At 39.3% G+C, this 22,259-nt stretch overlaps 2 protein-coding genes and 1 pseudogene across 2 annotated transcripts; 1 reads left to right on the forward strand and 2 right to left on the reverse strand.

Moving 5' to 3' along the window:
- Positions 1-2,167: 2,167 nt before the first annotated feature.
- On the reverse strand, positions 2,168-3,205 carry LOC128118123 (trace amine-associated receptor 6). The gene has a single exon (XM_052750626.1). It carries the CDS (start codon positions 3,203-3,205, stop codon positions 2,168-2,170), a length of 1,038 nt encoding a protein of 345 aa, XP_052606586.1.
- Positions 3,206-11,996: 8,791 nt separating this feature from the next.
- On the reverse strand, positions 11,997-13,073 carry LOC128118124 (trace amine-associated receptor 7a). The gene has a single exon (XM_052750627.1). The coding sequence runs from the start codon at positions 13,071-13,073 to the stop codon at positions 11,997-11,999; it is 1,077 nt and encodes a 358-aa protein (XP_052606587.1).
- A 7,047-nt stretch (positions 13,074-20,120) lies between these two features.
- LOC128118125 (trace amine-associated receptor 7b-like) lies at positions 20,121-21,197 on the forward strand (annotated as a pseudogene).
- Positions 21,198-22,259: the final 1,062 nt, after the last annotated feature.

Consider the following 22,259-nt stretch of genomic DNA (forward strand, 5'->3'; position numbering starts at 1 on the left):
AAGACATTCCATTCAAATACATCATATACTTCAACCATATTCATCTCCCCATACCCTTCCCTTGACATTCTCTTCACACTAGTACTTTGATCTCATTTTGATTTTCGTGCTGTATATATGTAGCTATGTGCACACTACATGCATGTGTATGATGTTCTATATCTATGTAAAGTTTAGGATCCACAAATGAGAGAAAATACATGATGTTTGTCTTTCTGAGCTTGAGTTGTTTCACTTAACATGATTGCCTTTAGTTGTATACATTTCTCTTCAGATGATTCAACTAAATTCTTCTTTATGGCAGAATTAAACTCCATTGGGCATATGCTAATATTTTCTTTATTCATTCATTTGTTAGCAGATAAGCTGATTCCATGACTTGGAATACAATAATACTTGGTTACAATAATAATTGTAAACAAAGCTACAATAAACATGGATGTGTGATTTCACTGTGGTGTTCTGATTCAAAGTGCTTCAGGTGTACACCCACAAGTGGTATGGTGAAGTCACATGGGAGGTTTGTTTTCTCTCTCTCTCTCTCTCTCTCTCTCTCTCTCTCTCTCTGTCTCTGTCTCTGTCTCTGTCTCTCTCTCTCTCTCTCTCTCTCTCTCTCTCTCTCTCTCTTTCTCTCTCCCCTTCTTGAGAAACCGCCACTTTAATTTCAAGTATGGCTAGACTAGTTAGTATTCCTGAAGCATTGTGTAAAGGGTTCCCCTTTCTCCACATTTTCACCAACAGCAGCTTATGCTGTTTATGTTCTTAGTTTTCGTTATTATGGGTGGGGTAAGATAGAACGAATCTCAACGTAACTTAAACTTGAATTTCAGTGATGCATAAGGATGTTGAACTGTTTTTACCATTTATTGACCATTTGCGCTTCATCTTTTGAGAACCAACTGTCTCTCCCATTAGCCTATTTCTTAGCTGGCTTGTCTGTTTTTTGTCTGTTTGTTTTAGTTATTTAGATTATTTCTTTTTTTTATATAGTCCAGGTGTCAATTCCTGTATCAGATATAGAGCTAGCAATGTTTTTTTTTACTGTTCTGTAGACTGCTACATTTTTATTAATTCAGAGAAAAGAATCTGAGTATATTTATTTAAAAAATATTTGCTGTCTCGAAAAACCAAAAAAAAAAAAATATTTGCAATGAACAACACTGCTTCATACCAGAGTCTTGGCTCACAAAAGTGGGGATGCTATTACCTGTTTCTGGGGCATTCAACATGGATTTCACTTTATATGAAAGGCATAAAATTCATGTTTGGTTAAAAAAAAGTAAAACAATGACTATTTGAATGCTTGCTGTTAATTTATATTCCACATGACTACTAAAACACACAAATTCTTCATTGTCATTAAACTTTATTGAAGAAAACTAGAGGCTTCACTTGAAAGAGATTCTCCTTAATGAACAAGAAATATTTCATGCACCTAAACAGACAAGTCTGATACAGAATTCCATGCGTCACATGTATCCAGTTTCCAGCTGAAGGAACAGCCACATAATCACAGTGCCTCTACTCTGGGAAGTCTAGTGGCTTCCGTTTCCTATTTTGGGAGAGGAAATCATGGAGTCAGAGGACAGTAACTTGGCTGACAATCACTACAGCCTGATGAAGGTAATGCCATTTGAAGACTATCCCCCTACATTCTGGGATCTCTCATGAGACTGAGTCAATTATATTCGCCAATGAATCTCCTTTTGTAAGTTGTATTTGAAAGATCAAAGGAAAGCAGGAACTGGGGGAAACCTATTCATACATGAAATGAAATGGTTACCAGGCTACGGTCAGCCTGGAAGCTTTGTAAAGAAAAGAGGACAGCATCAGAGGGGATCTTCGATGCCTTCAGAGAATATACGAGGACCAAGGTGGGAAATCCATGGATTAAAAGAAGGAATGGATGGAGGAAATTAAATGCAAGGAGTGTCAAATGCTCAGCTCTGAAGTAGCATGCTAATAAAAACTTAACATTTATTGGTCCAGTTAATATTTTCAGAGAAATGGCAGCAAGATGCACATCCGGGCAAAACTAGAAAATGCTAACTCATCCTTTGCAGTGTGCCCAGCCATTATTCTTTTCCATGAAGGGTCTTCTTAGACTCTTCAAAGACTCAGTTCATCAGGAAACTAAGGATACCTGTGAGTTCCTCTGTGCCTTTGCTTATATTTGCTCAGAGAACAAGTTCATAGTGGCTGAGCTGTTCTTGAACACCTGGCCACTCATAATAACCTTAATAGCTTTCTTAAACCATGGGTAAAATAAAGCATAGATCAAAGGATTCATGGCTGAGTTGTAATAAGCACACCAAACACAAATCTCATAAATGTAGGCAGGGGTGATGAATCCCATAAACGCATCGATTAATGAATCAATGCTATACGGCAACCATGAGATCATGAATGCTACCACAGTGATTCCCAGGGTTTTGGCTGCTTTTCTCTCCCTCTTTGCCACTCTGGCTTTGTAGTTCTCTGAAGATGACTCTGTTTTGCTGCCAATATTTTCTATCTTTTTAGCCTGTTGCCTCGCTACCAGAAAAATATTACCATACAGAATGATCATAACAAGACTTGGTATAAAGAAGGAAAGAAAATCTATCAGCACCCAGTTCTGATTCACAACTACCTGACATCCTCCTACACAGTTGAGGGCATTGGATAATTCTTCTAGGCCATCATCATAGACCCCTGTGTAGAACACAGCACCACTGTACACCAGGGGCAGAATCCAGGAGATGCTGATGCAAATTCCTGACACAGACACTGTGAACTTGGTGGGATAGACCAGAGGGTCAGTGACAGCAATGTACCTGTCGATGGAGATGAAGCACAGGTGGAAGAGAGAAGAGTAACAAAATGCCACATCACAGCAGGTGTGGAAAGTGCAGAAGCTCCTTCCAAAGTACCAGCAGCTCTCGATGGACCTGACCATGCTGAAGGGCATCACAGAGACTCCCACCCAGAAGTCAGCGCAAGCCAGAGAGGCGATGAGGAAATTGGTGGGAGAGTGCAGCTGCTTGAAATGGAGGATGGATATCATTACCAGGAGGTTTCCAAACACTGCCAGCACAGCCCCAATGCCAAAGACTGCATACAGGATGACGCGGGACCCGGGTGAGTAGGGAGTTTTCACACAGGACCCATTTACATTCTCATAGCAGAGCTGTAGGACTGCTGGTGGAGACGAGTTACTACCCATGCTGCTGCTGTTTGCGTGGGCAGAAGATCTGCATTTGATTCCCAAGATTCAGGGGTTCTAATTTTCAATACTGTTAGGGGAAGAAGTCCACATCAATCCAGTAAGATGACAGAGGATATTATGAGATGTTAAGCCTAATATAATTTTTCACTTTTAAACCTTCTGATAACTTCTAAACATTCTTTGGAACAAAATAAAATCTGATAAATACTGCATGGTCCAAAATTACTAAAATTGAATTTCAATTAGCAAATGAGTCTTTTTCTTAGTTGGTTAAGCTTTCTTTGATTCCTTAATATGTTTTTATATTTTATTTTTACCTCTAGTGTTCCTCTGGCAGCAGCGTAACTGTGGATGCAGCTGTGGAACTGGTGGCTCACCTATGGATTTACTTCCATGTTACATGTCTTAAACTACTGCCTAAAGGATGCAGGCCTTCAGCTAAATAGACATCACCAATGGGAAAACGCCTTGACAGAATCCCAGTAGGGCAAGGTGTGAACCAATAAGATTATATTCAACAGTGATTACTAGGAAAGTTGGCCTACAAAACAAGTCTTTCCTACATTAATTAATATGAAGTATTCTAGGCAAATAATGCTTTTTTCTTTGTTTACAGACATGAACCGCACCCCCCTTCTCAGTCATGACTTGGTCACCTTCCTGGGTTTTTTTTTTTTTTGGTTTTTCGAGACAGGGTTTCTTTGTGTAGCTTTGCACCTTTCCTGGAACTCGCTTTGGAGACCAGGCTGGCCTTGAACTCACAGAGATCCACCTGCCTCTGCCTCCCGAGTGCTGGGATTAAAGGCGTGCGCCACCACTGCCCGGCCTTCCTGGGGTTTTAAAGAGATATGATGGTGCTACAAGGTTTAAAGGTCAGTTTGGCTCTCTCCAGCCTGTTAAGAGTCATTTATGCGTCTCCCATGGCTACCAAGCAGCAAGATAATAAGCTATGGGGAAATACTACATTGAAGAGAGATATATTACAAGGAGGCCTTAAAGAACTACATGGATTAAATGCAGCAGCTTTTCTCAGAGACTACTGAGAAAATGAATTCGGCTCTTAAACCCTTGCTACCCAGGGACCTGTGTGCAAAGTCTCTCCATCCACTCAACAGATCTGCAGTGAACACTCTGTGTACTTTCCTCTGTGGTTACTAAAAACTGCCCTTTTTGCCCATGCTTCCAGGGAGATTTCATTTTACAAAGAACAATGCACAGGAGTGAGAACTCTGAAATGGATTTTGTGTTCATCATCTCAACCCTGGCAGAAGGAACAGGGCAAACCAAGGAAATATATTTTTCAATCTTCTGGATGAAGAGTTAAAGTCTCTGGCAGTACAGAGCTGGAGATACGCAGACACTTATAAGCTTGCATGGTACATTATGAAGAGTGAGAGATAGTTCTTTTTCATCTTATTGGCTATCTGATCACAAATCAATAAAATCAATACTCTTTTTCAGATATCTTTCAGGTTTCTCCTAACATTTTCTTAGTGTCTGATTTTTTAAAATGATTTCAATTGCTTATGTTACAAAACCATATGCCAGGCTTTCCCCATCTATCTTCTATAGACACAAGAAACAATTCTATATGTTGTGTGGCACCAAGTATCATTCCTATGTACAACCAGTAATAGCTAACCTCATCCCCTGGTTGTGAATGTCTCTAAATGTTGCTATATATCCTCAGGAGACAAACATTCCCTTTCCTCCCATTGACACTATGTTCCAGTAAAGAAAAAACTTTCCATTGGCATCCTTGCCATTGGGTAGAGAAATAACTTTATAGCTCCCTCTATCATTCTGAGATTTATCAACTGGTTTATTCAGAACATAGTGGATGTCTGTAACTGGGTATAAAGTAATGAAGTGCCTGTCATCTCTATGATCATAAAGCCTGAGGTCTTGAAGACGAAGCAACACTGAATCATAAGTGGAGAGCTGGTCCTGTGAGGATAGAACTGGAAGGGAAAAGACAATGCTCCTGATAGTATGATAAGCATAAGAACAGGCAGATATGGGCCTAGGGATCCTAGAATATGACTATGTAGAGATGCTCCAGTATTTGTAGAATTCTAACTATTCTATATTAACATCATCTAAGCTCAACAGAAAAATCTAGGCTAACTTGTGACTTCATGTTTACTAACTCAGTAAGCAGCTCTTCTCCCAACCCTGAGGCAGGATGTAGTTGGAGGCCTGCCTCAAGGCCTCTAAAATTCTTGCACAAATCTGACTTTCCTAATGTTGTCCTCCCCAAACCATCTTAAGTAAATAGTTTGGCGGCGTTAGGAAGAAGTCCTGATTCCCACGGGTTTAGGACTCTAAGGCCAAGGACAGGATTCTCAGGCAAACTTTTGGTTCTTACATCAGACGAAGTTTTCCTTCCCATTTCTACACCTGAGCTTTAGTTGGGTCCTCCAAGACATTTCTAATGAGACCATCCCCCCAGTGACTGAATGTGTGAAATAGTCCTCATTATGACCAAAGTAAGAGAAGGATGCGATAATGATGGCCTGTGGTCATGCGGAGCACAAACTCTGAAGGGTGCTAATGAGAGGAAGCATTTTATTCCCTCTCTACGGATTAGAGGCTGGAGGTAACCAAACACCAGGCAGGTTAAAGTACTAATCTGTCACTGAAGAACACTGGGCATTGGGTACGTGCAACCAGCTTGTCTGGTAATGGCCTCAGAAGGTCACTGGCTTAGTGCATTATTGAATCAACTTGATTCTCTCCATCACTACCAAGGGTTGACAAGTGTTTCTCCAAGTGTACATTAACTGCTTGTGGGTGCTCGGAGTAGAGTGGGAAGTTATAATAAACCATTCTTTTTCCCTTCAAGTGCAGTTTAGCAAGTGTTTCCTTCCTCATCTGCTAGTCAGACTTCAGATGCCACACACACACATGCTTGTTTAGTCACTGTGAACACTGAAAGCTTCAGTTTTAGGACTTGAACCGGGGCTTCAATCCACACCTGCTTGAGAATGTCTGCCCTCAAAAGGCCTGATTTTAGGCAAAGAATAGAAAAATTCTTCATATGCAAAAATAAATAAATAAATATATATACATATATATATATACATATATATATATATATATATATATATATATATTTTTTTTTTTTTTAAAAGGACAGGGTTTCTTTGAGTAGCCCTGGCTGGCCTAGAACTCACAGAGATCCACTTGCTCTACCTCTGCCTCCCGAGTGCTGGGGAGGCATGCACTACCACATGTGGCAAGAATTTCAATAAGAGTTTAGTCCCAATATTATTTCTGAGCTTGAAATGTCTGTACTAGAAGTAGTGTTTACTACTTCCCCTCATTTTGCAGTGTTTGAAAAATGCATACAACATACAGTTATGTGACCATATACATAATATCTAAAATGAGTCACTCCCTTTCCCAACTCCTGTCCTCACTATGTAGCCCTGGATACTCTGAAATTCACTGCATAGACTAAACTGGCCTCAAACTTACAGAGACCTGTCTATCTCTGCCTATTGAGTGCTGAGATTAAAACATGCATCATCACATCCAAGAGTGCGCGCACACTTATGTACTTATGTACTATCTTGTACGGCATTTTCTGTGCTTCTGCCTCTGAGCCAAATCACACTGGTCTCATGGCCTAAACATGAACTCTTCAGTAAGCTCTGCCACAGGCAATCCACTCCCTTGTTACTGGGGGCATGATTATTTTTATTTGAACCCTTCACATTTACTCCTCAGACCTTGTAGGATGTAACCTGCACAGTTTACGCACTGTTAAATGAGGAACCTGGGGAAAGGAACAAGCCTGGATGCTCATCCTTTCTAGGCCATATGGAGCTCATGGGACATTGCCTTCTAGAGAGTGGCAGCATAAGGCTTCTCCCTCTCACTCCACTTTTCCTGCTACCAGTGTGCTCAATTCCAACTTAATTTGCTCAAAATGAATAAAGAGTGGGTCATCAAGGCCATTGAATAAAGAACCTTAAAAGAGATGGAAGCTTGAATCATCTTATTTATTCAGTAGAGTGATGGACAGAATGTCCTCCAGCACACAAGTCCATATGGTTTCTTTTTATGTTCAGACTCTAAATGAGAACATGAAGAGGTCTGCTGGAGTGTTCCACCCATACCAGAGATCTATTGTGAACATACATTCTCCAGAGAAGTTGCACATGAATGGCAGATCCCATCAAGAACATTATTAGACACAAAGAAAATCATTGCTCTGCTCTCCATAGTCTCTTTTACTTTCTTCCTTATATTGGGGTGTAAATAGGGCTGTACAAAAAAAGGGAAAGGGGAAGAAAGAATGAAAAGCAATATAAACGAACGGACTTTATCTCTCCCACTGTTGATCACAAGAAGTTGGGAACCAGGGCAGAAAAATAACAGTGTTAAGTAGGTATGCTATTACAATTATGAAAACAATTAGAATGGACTTTGGAATGGGCTTTTGAAACTAGAAATTGAGTACCAAGCTATAGAAACTTCCCATATAGTCATAAAAACTGGGGAAAAAGATTGACTGGAACAACCTTCCACTTATGAACAGATGTAATGGTAACGACATTTTACATCTGCAATGTATCAAGTTCAAACTGTCCCATAACTAGAGATGTGTGCACACTTCCTAATTAGAAGGGGGGCAGACTAGCTCTGAAGACTCAAAGACCATTCTGTGTGGTTTTCCTGAATATTGGGAAAATGTCCAACTGCATACCAAGATATCTCATTGAATTTTAAAAATCAAAACCAGTGAACTATGGTATAATATTACTGAAGTCATTTTTAAATTCCACCTGTTTGATCACCACATGATAAAAATAAGTGATTTGTTGATGTAGTCATCCTTAAAGTGTAACAGCTTTGTTTCTGGGTCAGTAATCAGATTTGATACATGAAGATACACTAGTGGCAAGATGTAGGCAAGGCCTTACCTGAGAGCATACACTTCTGAGATGCCTCCCCCTTAACACTGTTCATTCAATTTCTGCATCACAAAGAAGCTTGGAGTCCACAGAGGGAGAATCTGGGTGAGTGCATCAAAGTCTTGCATGGGGACTCACAGTAGTAGATATTTATAAAATAAATTACTCTTGCAATTATCTGGCTAAGCATCTCAACCTTTAGCACTGGCAGCAGTGGAAATGTTACGCTCCATCTGAAGATCTCCTATCAAGCCCCTTGAGCACATAGTTTCACTGATATTATTTCTAAAATCCTCTTAGAATGCCCCTTCCCCAATATATGTAAGTAAGGGAAAGCATGTGGAAGCAAACTGATTGAAAAACCAAAGAAAGGATCACAGTCTAACACACAGAGCAGGAAGCAGCTGCAGGACTAAGAGCTAGCTTTTTCTTGCCTCTCAGTGGAACCAGAGAAAAAGTCTATGTCCCAGAAAGAGCCTACAGAGAAAACAATGGAGTGAATATAATAAAATCAATCCTATAGAAGGCTTCATCTGGATTAAAGAAATGTTCGAACATCAAAAGGAGGATTAACATCATGTCTTCTTTTTTCATTAGTAGAAGATAAAATAAGGAGATTAGAAATTACTCGTGATAATTTCTTATTATGGGGGTTGTATCACCAACAGAGGTTTTTTATTTGATCAACACGTGCTTTGTAGATGTGTAGAAATAGCACAGTGAATCTCGAATAGACATAACAAATATATGTCAATAAAATCATTAACCTGTCTACCAGAATACAGACAACAAATAAACAGGCACTACTCTCAGATAACTATGAAATGAAATCACATAGACTTCTTAGAAAAGGGACCAGAGGGAGCTGACTCAGGACTAAATGATGATGAAATTCATCTTCACTATACTGTCTATTAGAAGGCAATAAAGAATGCTTTCTGACCAGGGAGAGAGCCAGTAGACAGGAGCACTTGCTCTGAGAGCATGAGTACCTGAGTTCAGATCTCCATAACCCATGTAAAAGGCTTTTAACACAGACATGCATGCCTTTAACACCAGTGCTGGGAAGCGATGACAGGTGAATCCTAAGAACAGGCTCCCCAGCGAGATCAACCCAAATAATGAGCTCCCAGCTCAGAGAGAGATCTTAAGGTAATACTGAGAGTGACAGAGGATAACACTGGATACACTTTTCTGACCTCTGTGTGTGTGCACCTGCATACCCCCATGCCTGCACCACACACATACACACAGACACACACAGATATAATACACACACAAACACACACAGATACAATGCATACACACAGACACAACACACACAGATACAACACACACAGATACAGCACACACACAGACATAACACACACACACTTTGAAAAATAGATATGCTTTCAAAATTCTGAGAGATTTGGTATAATAGAAATACCATAAATATTTCACAATTAAAGAATAAATACAGTTGTAATATTTTACGTATTTTATTAGAGCAGAGAATAGATAGCCATGGATCCATAGAACCAGGTTGGTATAATTTTATGAGGACTGCCAAGGAAATGCTTAGAAAAGAGAGGTTGTGCTGTGACTAGATGAGGAGCATTGGCCTTTCCTAAAGGACCACCTTTGGCCCTGTGAATATTCAAAAACAGCAGACATGTGACTGTAACCCTATACACCTTCCCAAGACAGAATCACAATGTCATAACCAAATCCTACATGAGAAGGATGCTTCATATCATTCTAAATGGGCTTTTGTGTCTAATATTTTGTGTTTGCCATAATGGTATGGTGGTTGACAAGAAAAAAGAATGTGGGAAGAAGTCTTGATTTGCAAATGTCCTTGCCCCCCTTGAATGAACCACAAACAACCTATACTTATGAGTTTAAGAAAATTCATGTCTATGACTTTTCACACTCACATGTCAGAAAGTTAGTATGCAGTATATCTGTAACAATGTCCACCTGGATGCATAGGGATCCATACTGAGCTATGGTCATTTACTGTGACCATGCATGTTCTCGTAAATACTTCTGGATTTAAAAGAAGGATATTAAAATATTTCTAAATTTAGAGGAAAAAACATGTTTGCTCAGCAAAAATCCATTGACTAATCATTACATTCCGTACACAGTGGAAGATCCCTGCCGGAGGCAAGCAAATGAACAAGGAGAGGGAAGTAAATATGTGTGGTTCATTACAAGGCAGAGTGTAACTTGATAAACAGGATAAGCAACCTGGGTCCTCAAACCTCGGTTACTGTACAAGAAGGCTCTCAGGATCAATTTTGTCTTAAATTTTCATGCATAGAACACTTGCCAAGATGTTGTTAAATATATAGGCCACAGGAGGTGCATGCAATTCACAAACATGATCACATTGTTCTTCCTGATAGCAGACTACTGCACATGGTGAGTAACTTACGATTTGTTATCTCAGCTAATTTGAGGGTGAATAAATGGATTTGAATGTGCTACTCTGGTTAGGGAGAGACTGAAAGATTCCGAAAGATCAAACAGTATAAAATGTCATAATCATAGTTTTGTTTCATGTATGGACAGAACTTGTGTTAATAACCAAAACAGTTTATCTGATACGTTTTCTTCCCTTCCTTCCTTCCTTCCTTCCTTCCTACCTTCCTTCCTTCCTTCCTTTCTTTCTTTCCTTCTGCCTTAGAGAAAAACATCTTGTACAACAAAGGTACTTTTGAACTAAGAAGTATGGATGAGAATATTGGTAGATTAGGCATTTGTATTACTATAAATTAATTACTCCTTCCAATGTCTACATTATCTGTGAATCTCACTTATACTTTACATCATGACAATTATTTTGTCATGCTATAATATATAGGTAAATACATTGTACTTCAAAGAGCTCTAAGCAAATTGACAATTGTGGCTGGGACTCTTTGTCCTTGGTGAGTAGATAACATTTAGGAGTAACCTCATGTCCTTTGACTCTGAGGAAGTGAACACTCATTTCGAGGTTGTTTATATGTGAATGGATGTTATTACCTATGATGTTAATTTTCTTTATCATTGCCAACCACTGACCTAACATCGTTGATACTATGTTTCATGACTGAAATTGTACTTTGTGACACACGATTCTGAACAACACAGTGTACCCGTGTGTTCATCTGACACCTATGTTTTTCTTTCACATTTATATTATATTTTTTAAAAACACAGAAGAGCCGGGCGGTGGTGGCCCACGCCTTTAATTCCAGCACTCGGGAGGCAGAGCCAGGAGGATCTCTGTGAGTTTGAGGCCAGCCTGGGCTACCAAGTGAGTTCCAGGAGAGGCGCAAAGCTACACAGAGAAACCCTGTCTCGAAAAACCAAAACAAACAAACAAACAAAAAAACAAACAAAAAACAAAAAAAACCCACAGAAGAATGAAGATATGTTATATCCAGGGACTGCACTAATAGAAATGGGGAAATGCCATAGTTTAAAATGTATGTAAATATACATATGACTAACAATAAACAGAGAACGAGATATGCATAAACATGTGCACACACACACACACACAGACACAATTTTCTCAAGAATACTACAAGGAAAGGTTTACTAATCCATCAAATAGGGGGAAACTCAGAACAAACCTAAGCAGAACAAAACCACAGTGATAAAAGGCAAAGTGGCCCATCATCCCCCCATTCCAGGGATTCTGTCCTGTTAGAACTTTTACAATTGAATTTCAATGTTGTATTAATCAGGGAACAATTATAGCTGGATTTACTTGATTGGGTCTCAGCTGAAGCATAATGCTTCACTTTACAGAAGAAGATCTGGGCACTCAGTTTTCCTGGTGATGTTCTGCTGTGACTCTCCTTTCAATGCCTTGCTAAACCGAGAATCTACTCAGGAAACAAGTTGGTAGCTGAGGAGTTCTCCCTCAAGACTCTGCCAGTGACAATCAGTCTGATGGCTTTTCGAAACCAAGGATAAAAGAAAGCATAAATCAAGGGGTTCATGGCTGAGTTGTAGTAGGCGATCCAAACTAGTATTTCATACACATACGTGGGTGTGATGAAGCCCAGGAAGGCATCAATGATGGAGTCAATGAAGTATGGCAGCCAGGAAAGGAGGAAGGCTGCCACAGCAATTCCCAGGGTTTTGGCAGCTTTCCTCTCCCTCTTGGCCACCCTGACCTTGTAGCTGTCTGATGCCTTGGCTGTCTGGTCACTCATTCTCTCAATCCTCTGAGCCTGTTGCTTAGCAATGAAGAAAATCTTAGTGTAGACAGTTATCATGACAAGTGTGGGGATGAAAAATAGTAGAAAATTGATGAAGACCCAACTTTGATTCACTGCAATTTGACAGCCTCCCACACAGGTGAGGGCAGTCACTAGATCCTCTAGCCCAGCTTCATTTGCCCCTGTGTAAAAGAGAGAAAAGCTGTAGATGATGGACAGGAGCCAGGAGAAGGCGATGCACTTGCCAGAAACAGATGCAGTGAATCTGGTGGGGTAGATCAGGGGGTCACTGACAGCAATATATCTATCGACAGAGATGAAGCACAAGTGAAAGATAGAAGAGTAACAGAATGACCCTTCAAAACAAGAATGGAATTTACAGTAACTGTCCCCAAAGTACCAGCAGCTCTCCACAGACCTCACTGTGCTGAAGGGCATCACGGTCAGTCCCACCAAGAAGTCAGCACAGGCCAGGGATGCCACCAGAAAGTTGGCTGGAGAGTGTAGCTGTCTGAAATGAAGAATGGACATCATCACCAGGAGGTTTCCACACACAGCCAGCACAGCCCCAAAGCCAAAGACTACATAGAGGACGAGGCGAGGGACCGGAGAGTAAGGGTTCCTGATGCAGGATCCATTCAAGTTCTCATAGCATAGCTGGACAGATGTGGAAGCGACCAGATCTTCACTCATGATTCTGGCTAGATCTCTGAGAAAATTGCCATCCAACGTGTTCATGTATACTATTCCAGTTTTCAAAAAATCCTTGGAAAAAGATATAAAATATGTCAATTAATTCCCACTAGTTATCCCCCTCATTGTACCTGTAAATCTTTATAGCCATGTTTAAGGATATATTTATACCTTCATTTCATAAAACTAATTCCTTAATCATAGACAAGGTGTCAGTTTCTATCATCATTATTTTCTTCCTAACATTCGAGTTGTCGATTTTCATTATTACCTACAATGCTATTTCAATTTTCAAATGTGCTTCTGAATTACCTACTTCCTCATATTGGAGAAACTAATGGGGCTTCCATAGTGCTCTGTTGTGAGATGCTTGCTTGTGCTCATCTTTTATCGGCATTACTTACCTAACTTCACAGACCCAAGAATGCCCAGAGCACGCCTTCCCTGCAGGAAAGTAGCTTAATGACTTTCAATACCTAAAGCCCTGAAGACCGAATCCCCACAGTGCACAGAGGAAAGTAAGAGACTTTTCAGCATGTTTATGCCACAACTAAATTCACACCCATCTAATTTGTGATGACATCAGATCTTTTCTGGAGATCAAGATGGGAACAAATAGCTACCCTGACCAGATCATTGTTCAGATTTGTAAGCCATACTAATTCTCTTATTAATTATTTGAAATTGCCATTGTGTTTTTACAAGAACTTTTTTATTAACACTTCCCACACTGACTGCCTTTAAAATGTCTTCAGATGATCTTTGGCTTTCCACCTTTGCTTTTTTTTTTTTTTTTTTCATTAAAGACACAAGGTGTTAAATCAATTAGTACTAATAATTACGTATCTTAAGACTTGGACTTAGAATAATGAGAAAGTAGAATATAAATAAAAAAAGAAATAAAAATAGTCACTCTTGTTTTATTCATTTTGTAAATGAGAAATATTGAAAATAATGTATATTTATTTTCATCTTATGCATGTGAGCATTGTGCCTGAATGTGTATATGTGCACCATGTGTGTTCCTGGTGCCTGTAAAAGACAGAAGAGGTCATCAGATTGCCTGGAACTAGAGTGACAGATGTTTTGAGCCACTGTGTAGGTACTTGGCACTGAATGGGGGTCCTCTGCAAGAGCAGCAAATGCTCTTAACTCCTAAGCCATTTCTCTAGCTCTGGAGTGTATACTGAAAATAAATTAGATAGAATGTAGAAATTTTAACATGGCTCCCCTTTTAAGGTTTACACATAATAACTTTATTTATATGCAACATGCACCTGAATGTTTATATCTTAGTGAAAAATCTGAGGAAGATACAAACATAACTTTAGTAGTGGTTTTCTTAACAGGTGGCTATGGTAGAAAGGTCACATTGTTGCAGCCCATATTTCACACTGATCCGCACATGATAGCTGTGTGACTAGCTCTCACACAGGTTCAATTCCATTTATTATATATGAGCATTCTCTGGACAATGACAAGTCTTCTCCTCCACTTTTAAAAAATAATTTTCCATTAATTCTTTGATAATCTTACATCATGTATTTGTCTTATGAACATATTCACCCTCTCCCAGATTCATCACCCCATTTTTCCCCAACCTTGTGTCTCTTTTTTTTTAACCAATCTATCCAGCCCAATTAGTACTGAGTATGGCTCAATTTTATCTCAGACAAATTTGCTTGTGCTCATAAAATTCTTGGGTCTTTCCTTTTTAATCTATTATCTATTTGTCTGTCTATCTATCCATCTATCTATCTATCTATCTATCTATCTATCTATCTATCTATCTATCTATCTATCCATCTCCCCCCCTCTAATTTATAATCACCCATTTCATTCTCCTTTCCTGTCTTTCTTTTTTCTAGTTAGACTCTTGTGATGTGTTGTCCAGGCTGATCCCTGAGTCCCAGGCTCCCAGGCTAGTCCTCTTGCCTCGTTCTCTCCAGAGCTGGGATTGGAAGTATATGGCACTGTACCCAGCTTCCATCTTAGTCTTTGCTGAGATTTTCCTCATCAATGACATCTGGTCATTTTACAAAATCATCGTTGATATTGAGATACGGCAAATACTATAAAAACTGTCACGTCAAATTTTCTTTAACTGAATTTAAAACAAATTCACTCATCAGCACATCTGAGTATGTCCAATGCCCCTTTGTTGAATCAACATAGAATATTGTAATTTTAGAATACTTGCTAATTTTATACTAGGAGAAAAGACACGTTTTGAATTAAATTTATAGAACTGTGAAAACCAATTCATTTTTCATAGTCATGTCAGTCATTCATGTATTTTTTGAGTGAGTTGTCCACATTACTACTGAAGTCATTTTTTAACAATTTTTATTACATTTATTTATTCATGTATTTACTTATTTGTCCGTGAGTGCATGTGTGTGTGTGTGTGTGTGTGTGTGTGTGTGTGTGTGTGTGTGTGTATGTGCCTCTGTGTGTGTGTGTGTGTGTACTCACTTAATTTCAGGACAAGTTACTTGTCATGTTGACGTTTTCTTTTGTTTTTGTTTGTTTGTTTGTTTGTTTGTTGACACAGAGTTTTTCTGTGTAGCCTTGGCTGTCACAGAACTTGCTCTATAGACCAGGTTAGCTGAAATTTACAGAGATCCGCCTGCCTCTGCCTCCTGAGTGCTGGGATTGAAGGTGTGTGTCACCACTGCAAGGCTATGTTGACACTTTCTTATGTGTGGTTTCCCAGGAGGGCTCTCCAGCAAAACTGTCACCAGTAACATCTCCTTGGCACTTTCCTTTTCCTTTTCCCTGTTTCAGTGGCTTTTAACATTTCTGTTTCTCCCAGGCTCCTGTCTTTGGGTCTGCTCAGCCTGCTCTTTAGTTTTTGTTGAACTGTGTTAAACAGCACTCTTACCAGGTATGTCCTTCTCTGCACCGCCCAGGACAGACGCTGCTCGTAGGGGAGCAGAGCCTTGTGGTCTTTTCCTTGGAGGTTTCTCTTTTCATGCATCTTGATCTTCTTCCCTATTTGCATTTTCTCAGACCCACTGCACCGTTTATAGTAGATTTCAGCCGCTGGGAATTTTTTTTTTTCTTTCTGTGAACATTCATGAGCTTCTCAACTTTCTGTTTTTCTGGTAAGCTAACAATATCTGTAGTGTTAGCGGTGTAATTCAATATATTCAGTTAGCAGCGTTATGGCAGCTGCTGGGCACAGCCTTCAAACTACAATGAAGCACCCAGAGATCCAGGAACCAACCTGGTGCTTGCTCAAACAGGGAAGACTTTTAGTTTCCACCAGCAAAAGTGAGCATGGCATATTTGCCTTTCTGTGCCTGGCTTATTTTTGCCAAATCTATTGTCTTCCAGTTCATTCATTTTCCTGCAAATGATAGGATTTCATTCTTAGTGGTTGAGCAATACACCACTGTGGATGTACACCATGTTTAAAAACTACCCGTTTCTTAATGGACACCTTGGTTAGTTCACTATTACAGCTATTGAGAATAGAACTGTAAAGAACATGGGAAGCCAGGTGTCTGTTTTGTATGTTGACTTCATTTTCTCAGGCACACTTCTAGGCTCTGTAGAACCAGATCACCCATTAGTTCCATTCTTCAGTTCTTTGTTTGTTTAGTTTTTTTAAATCACATATATTTGTTTGTTTGTTTTGGTGGGAGTTTGGCTTGCACATTTGCTGTCTTGTGTACGGCAGTCAGAGGCAGCTCTCAGGAGTCAATTCTCTCCTTATACCGAGTAGATCCCAGGCATCACACTCAGGCTGTCAAGCTTGGCAAGTGCTTTTAGTCAATGAACAGTTCACCGGCCCCATTCATTAGTTTTTAAAGAGATTTCTCACTGATTCCCACAGCTATTTTAGTTTATTTTCTCAACAAGAGTTTGTAAGTACTCCCCCTTTTCTACAGTTTTTCCAGTATTATTTTTATTTTATTTTATTATTATTTTTCTTTCTTTTTTTTTGTACTAATCATTTTCCCTGGGTAACAGGTTTCTCATTTAGTTGTGGTTTGAACTACCCTGATGGTTCAGAATGTGGAACTTTTCTTGGGTAATTATTAGTCATTTGTATTTAATCTTCTGAGAAGGGTCAGTTCATTTTAGTTCACTTGTCCACTGATTGATTGATTGATTGATTGATTGTTGTCATTTGGCTTTCTTTTTTTTTTGCAATTTTTAATATTTCTAGATACTAATCCCTTATTGGACAAATAGTTGTGTACGATGTTTCTCCCATGTGTAGGCTCTTGGATCATTCTACTGCTTGTTTCCCTTGTATGCAGAAGCCATTTAATTTGATCTCATTATTAATCGATCTCATTATTTGATTCTTTTTTTTAATTTCCTGGTCTTTTATTAAAAGGTTTAAATCATTTCTTTTCATTTCACTCATTTATTTTTATTATTTATTTGTTTGTTTGCTTTAATATGATCTCACTATGTAGCTCTTGCTGACATAGATCTATGTAGACCTGGCTGGTCTTGATCTGTCTGCCTTTTCCTTTTCAGCACTAAGATTCAAAGTGTGTACCACAACATCTGTCTTAAACCATTTCTTTTAAAGATTTATTTTTAATTTCCATGTGTGTGTTTCCATTTGGGGTCTCTGAAGGCTCAGAAAAGATGGCCTAACGGAGAGAGCTCTGAGACAAAAGAGACATCAAAATCAAGATTACAATGTCTCATTAGCTACACGAAGGGGAAAATTCAATCAATAAAATGAAACTAAAAATTGTGGGATGCAAAGTGAAATTTCTAACTTGGGCCACATATGATTAACTCCAACCCTGATGCAGACAACATGAATGGAAGTTCAGTGGACACAGAACAGTGTTTAAAGCATCAGAGAACAAGCCAGACAGCTGAGATGGTTCAGAAATTAAATAGGGAAGGGACACACGAAGGTGAGTGGGGTACTCGTCAAAGATTCTTCTCAGCAGCATCTGCTCATGCTGAGACCCATGGAAACTAAGCGGAAAAGGATGTTTTAACTGTCCACCTTCAAGTAGCAATTGAGAGAAATTTACTAAATTGCATTAAAGCACCAGTCAAAAATACTGCACCTATACTTAGCTTGCCCTAAGGAAACCAAATCTCCTCTGGAAGGAACCACCATTCAGAACCTCTGGAGTTTTCCCTAAAATGGTAATGGGTGTAGGGCTGTATTAAAAACTACTAGGGAAGCTACTCATATCCTTGAGGAAATTATAATTAATTTCTTTGGATGCTGCTGTGGAATGTTCTGTATGTTACGTGTATTGCTTGATTGGATAATAAATAAAACACTGATTGGCCAGTAACCCAGCAGGAAGTATAGGCAGGACAAAGAGAAGAGAACTGGGAAAAGTGGAAGGCTGAGGAGAGAGACCTGCCAGCTGCTGCCATGACAAGCAAGATGTAAGGTACTGGTAAGTCACGAGCCACGTGGCAACTTATAGTTTAATAGAAATGGGTTAATTTAAGATAGAAAAGTAGATAACAAGAAGCCTGCCACAGCCATACAGTTTATAGCTAATATAAGCGTCTGAGTGATTATTTTATACGTGGGTTGTGGGACTGCAGGGGCAGTCTTGAACAAAATATTACTACTATAAGATATAAACACAGGTTTTGAGATACTAGTCACAGAAATGAAAAGTAAGGAAAGGAATAAAAGTTTGAAATTATGTCCTGTAGAGATTATGCTTCATTCCTGAGATTTATATTAAAAGATAAGCCATCTAAAATTCATACAATTAAAACTAAACAATGATCTTAAAATCCTAAACTATATTATTATCTCAAATAATAAAATGGACGGTTTGCAATTAAACATAAGTGAAAATACTATCATTATATTTAGCATGTGTAGGAATGTCCACATGTGTGCACAGGCATGTGATAACATGCACAGGCATGTGATACCTTACATCTTGCTTGTCATGGCAGCAGCTGGCAGGTCTCTCTCCTCAATGTAGGTGACATTGGAGTCTTCTCCAGTTGCTCTCCCCTTCTTTTTTGAGGCAAGGTCTCTCGGTTGAACCCATACTTGCCAACACTACTATTCTAGCTGCCCACTTATTCTTGTAATCAACTGTGTCTTCCTTCTGAGCACTGGAATAACAGGTGAGCATTGATGTCTACCAGGCATTTATTAGGGTGCTGAGGATCCAGACTCCCATCCTGACATGTGCACTGCCAGCACTTTGATTACTGGACAACTCCCAACCATGAATATTCCTTCCACATTTGATTAATACAGTATCTTTCCAGTGAATTCATTAAATCAAATGAAGGACACAGAGAAGAAACTTCTATTTGTTATAATAACCCCTTGTTTCATTCCATGAGCAAATCCTTGCAGTCCATACCCTCACTTTTCCAAATCAGAAATATTAAAGCTGGGGCAGGAGAGAACTGGGTGTTCCATGACTCCACATCATAATTCTTTAACACAGACCAACACCTGAAGAAAGAAAGAATTTTTATGCAAGAATTTTGATCACTTTCAATGTGAGGGTCATTAGTAAAAGTTCTCACAAGGGGAAAGGCGAGCTCTAATAAAATGAACAAAGCTTCAAATTCTGGGTGAAGTTCAGTTGTGGTAGGTATTATGCTCACCTACATTATACAGAAAGGTCAGCTGTCACTAGCAAATTAGAAGGGGAAAATTTGGTTGTGGAACAAACAACATACTCACTGGCAAGCTCTTACTTGCCTTACCTTACACCATGGGGATTCAGTCCTAGAGACACACTACATTTGGCATCATTAGGCTGCTTTCCTGAGGGTTAAAAGTGCTTGGGGGGGTGTTACCATAGGTTAGTTAAATAAGAATGAGAATGCTAACAAAAGGTGGGATTTAAATGTGTGTCACAGAATAGATTGGTGCTTTGAGATGTGAGGAAATAGATTAAGCTGAGAAAATATTTAAAATCAACTTAAACAGCATTCATGTAATAAAGAAGTGGACTGTGAATTAGGAAGCAAATAATGTTTGAGAATGAAAATCTGAATTGGTGTCTAAGCCTAGTGTAAAGATGTGTAGGTAAAGAGAAGGATGGACAAAATTCATTAATAATTATACATTCTGTATTTTTTCTGAGGATTTTTGGAACAGCGTATATGGCTACAGATGATAACAGTTTTGTCTGGGATCAAGAAATAATCATGAGTGAAGACCTGGTCCCTCCCACACCTGTCCAGCTGTGCTATGAGAACTTGAATGGATCCTGCATCAAGAACCCTTACTCCCACGTCCCCCGCCTCATCCTCTATGCAGTCTTTGGCTTTGGGGCTGTGCTGGCTGTGTGTGGAAACCTCCTGGTGATGATGTCCATTCTTCATTTCAGGCAGCTGCACTCTCCTGCCAACTTTCTGGTGGCATCCCTGGCCTGTGCTGACTTCTTGGTGGGACTGACTGTGATGTCCTTCGGTACAGTGAGGTCTGTGGAGAGCTGCTGGTACTTTGGGGACAGTTACTGTAAATTCCATTCTTGTTTTGATGCATCATTCTGTTACTCTTCTATCTTTCACTTGTGCTTCATCTCTGTGGATAGATATATTGCTGTCAGTGACCCCCTGATCTACCCCACCAGATTCACTGCATCTGTTTCTGGCAAATGCATCGCCTTCTCCTGGCTCCTGTCCATCATCTACAGCTTTTCCCTCCTTTACACAGGGGCAAATGAAGCTGGGCTAGAGGATCTAGTGACTGCCCTCACCTGTGTGGGAGGCTGTCAAGTCCCAATGAATCAAAGCTGGGTCTTCATCAATTTTCTACTATTTTTCATCCTCACACTTGTCATGATAACTGTCTACACTAAAATTTTCTTCATTGCTAAGCAACAGGCTCAGAGGATTGAGAGAATGAGTGACCAGATGGCCAAGGCTTCAGACAGCTACAAGGACAGGGTGGCCAAGAGGGAGAGGAAAGCAGCCAAAACCCTGGGAATCGCAGTGGCAGCCTTCCTCCTTTCCTGACTGCCATACTTCATTGACTCCATCATTGATGCCTTCCTAGGGTTCATCACACCCACGTACGTGTATGAAATACTAGTTTGGATTGCCTACTACAACTCAGCCATGAACCCCTTGATTTATGCTTTCTTTTATCCTTGGTTTCGAAAAGCCATCAGACTGATTGTCACTGACAAAATCTTGAGGGAGAATTCCTCAGCCACCAATTTATTTCTTGAGTAGATTCTCGGTTTGGTTGGGGATTGAAAAAAGAGTCACAACAGAACATCACCAAGGGAACTGAATGCCACATCTTATCTTGTAGAGTCATGGATTATGCTTCAGCTCTGAACGAAACAGTTAAATCCAGCTTCTGCCTTTTTCAAGAAATGTAAAATTAGTTTCTATATGTAATGGAACTAGATGACCCTGGATCTAACCATTTTCCACAGTGTTTTGCACTGGTTTGTGTTGGTTGGTTTTCTGTCGCCCCTTTTCCCGCCTTTCTAAAATTCTAGTTGTTGTCTTTTGTTAAACTTTTTAAGCCTCAATTTTCAATACATAGCCATTAAATCCTTTAGTAGTATTTTTCTAATACAACATAAATGAAACAAAAAGACCCTTATGGACTGTCTCTTCCTCACAGGAAGGGTTCTCTCTTAACTGGGGCCTAGATATACACTCTTAAAAATGTGATTTTTATGGTCAAGAAAAATAAACCACAAAGTTGATGTATTAACTTACATCTACCCGATTGTTTACAGAGGAAGGAAAAACAGTGTCACAAAGGTCACATCTGTTCAGTGACCTGCTTTCTAGGGAACAGGCACCCAGAAAAGTGGTCACTGTCCAAAGGCTTTACAAGTTGTCATTTGTAGAAATGAAGGATTTAAAGATGCTTATTCTTTTTTCTAGGCAATTTATAAATTAGCTGATCCTTCACTTATTTTGTAAAGTTTCTATAGATTTATAGAAGTTTTCAAAACTATACACAAGAGTCAAATTAATAATGTGTTCAGAAGAGGAAAACACTAAACTAAAAGGCAAATTATGCATCACCCTGAATCTTGAAAACACATTTTCATAAGGATCCCTGAATGTATTCCTAAAGCTCCACCCCCCAAAAAGTCTGAATTAGTCATAAAAATTATCCTGTATAAAGCCAACTACGTGTTTAACAGATAACTCTCTCAATAGTAAATTAGAGAGCAGTATACAGTAGTAACATAAACAAACTCCATACTCTAATCTAGATTACTTTTGTTCAGACAAGACATAAAATTCTAAGCCTTGGGGCTGGAGCGA

The sequence above is a fragment of the Peromyscus californicus genome, unplaced genomic scaffold, assembly GCF_007827085.1.
Source record: "Peromyscus californicus insignis strain IS unplaced genomic scaffold, ASM782708v3 Scaffold_22__1_contigs__length_63687245, whole genome shotgun sequence".
In the NCBI taxonomy this organism is placed as follows: Eukaryota; Metazoa; Chordata; class Mammalia; order Rodentia; family Cricetidae; genus Peromyscus; species Peromyscus californicus.

Bases quoted from the DNA above. Each gene is read 5' to 3' on its own strand.
- LOC128118123 (XM_052750626.1), bottom strand. From the start codon at position 3,205: ATGGGTAGTAACTCGTCTCCACCAGCAGTCCTACAGCTCTGCTATGAG.
- LOC128118124 (XM_052750627.1), bottom strand. From the start codon at position 13,073: ATGAACACGTTGGATGGCAATTTTCTCAGAGATCTAGCCAGAATCATG.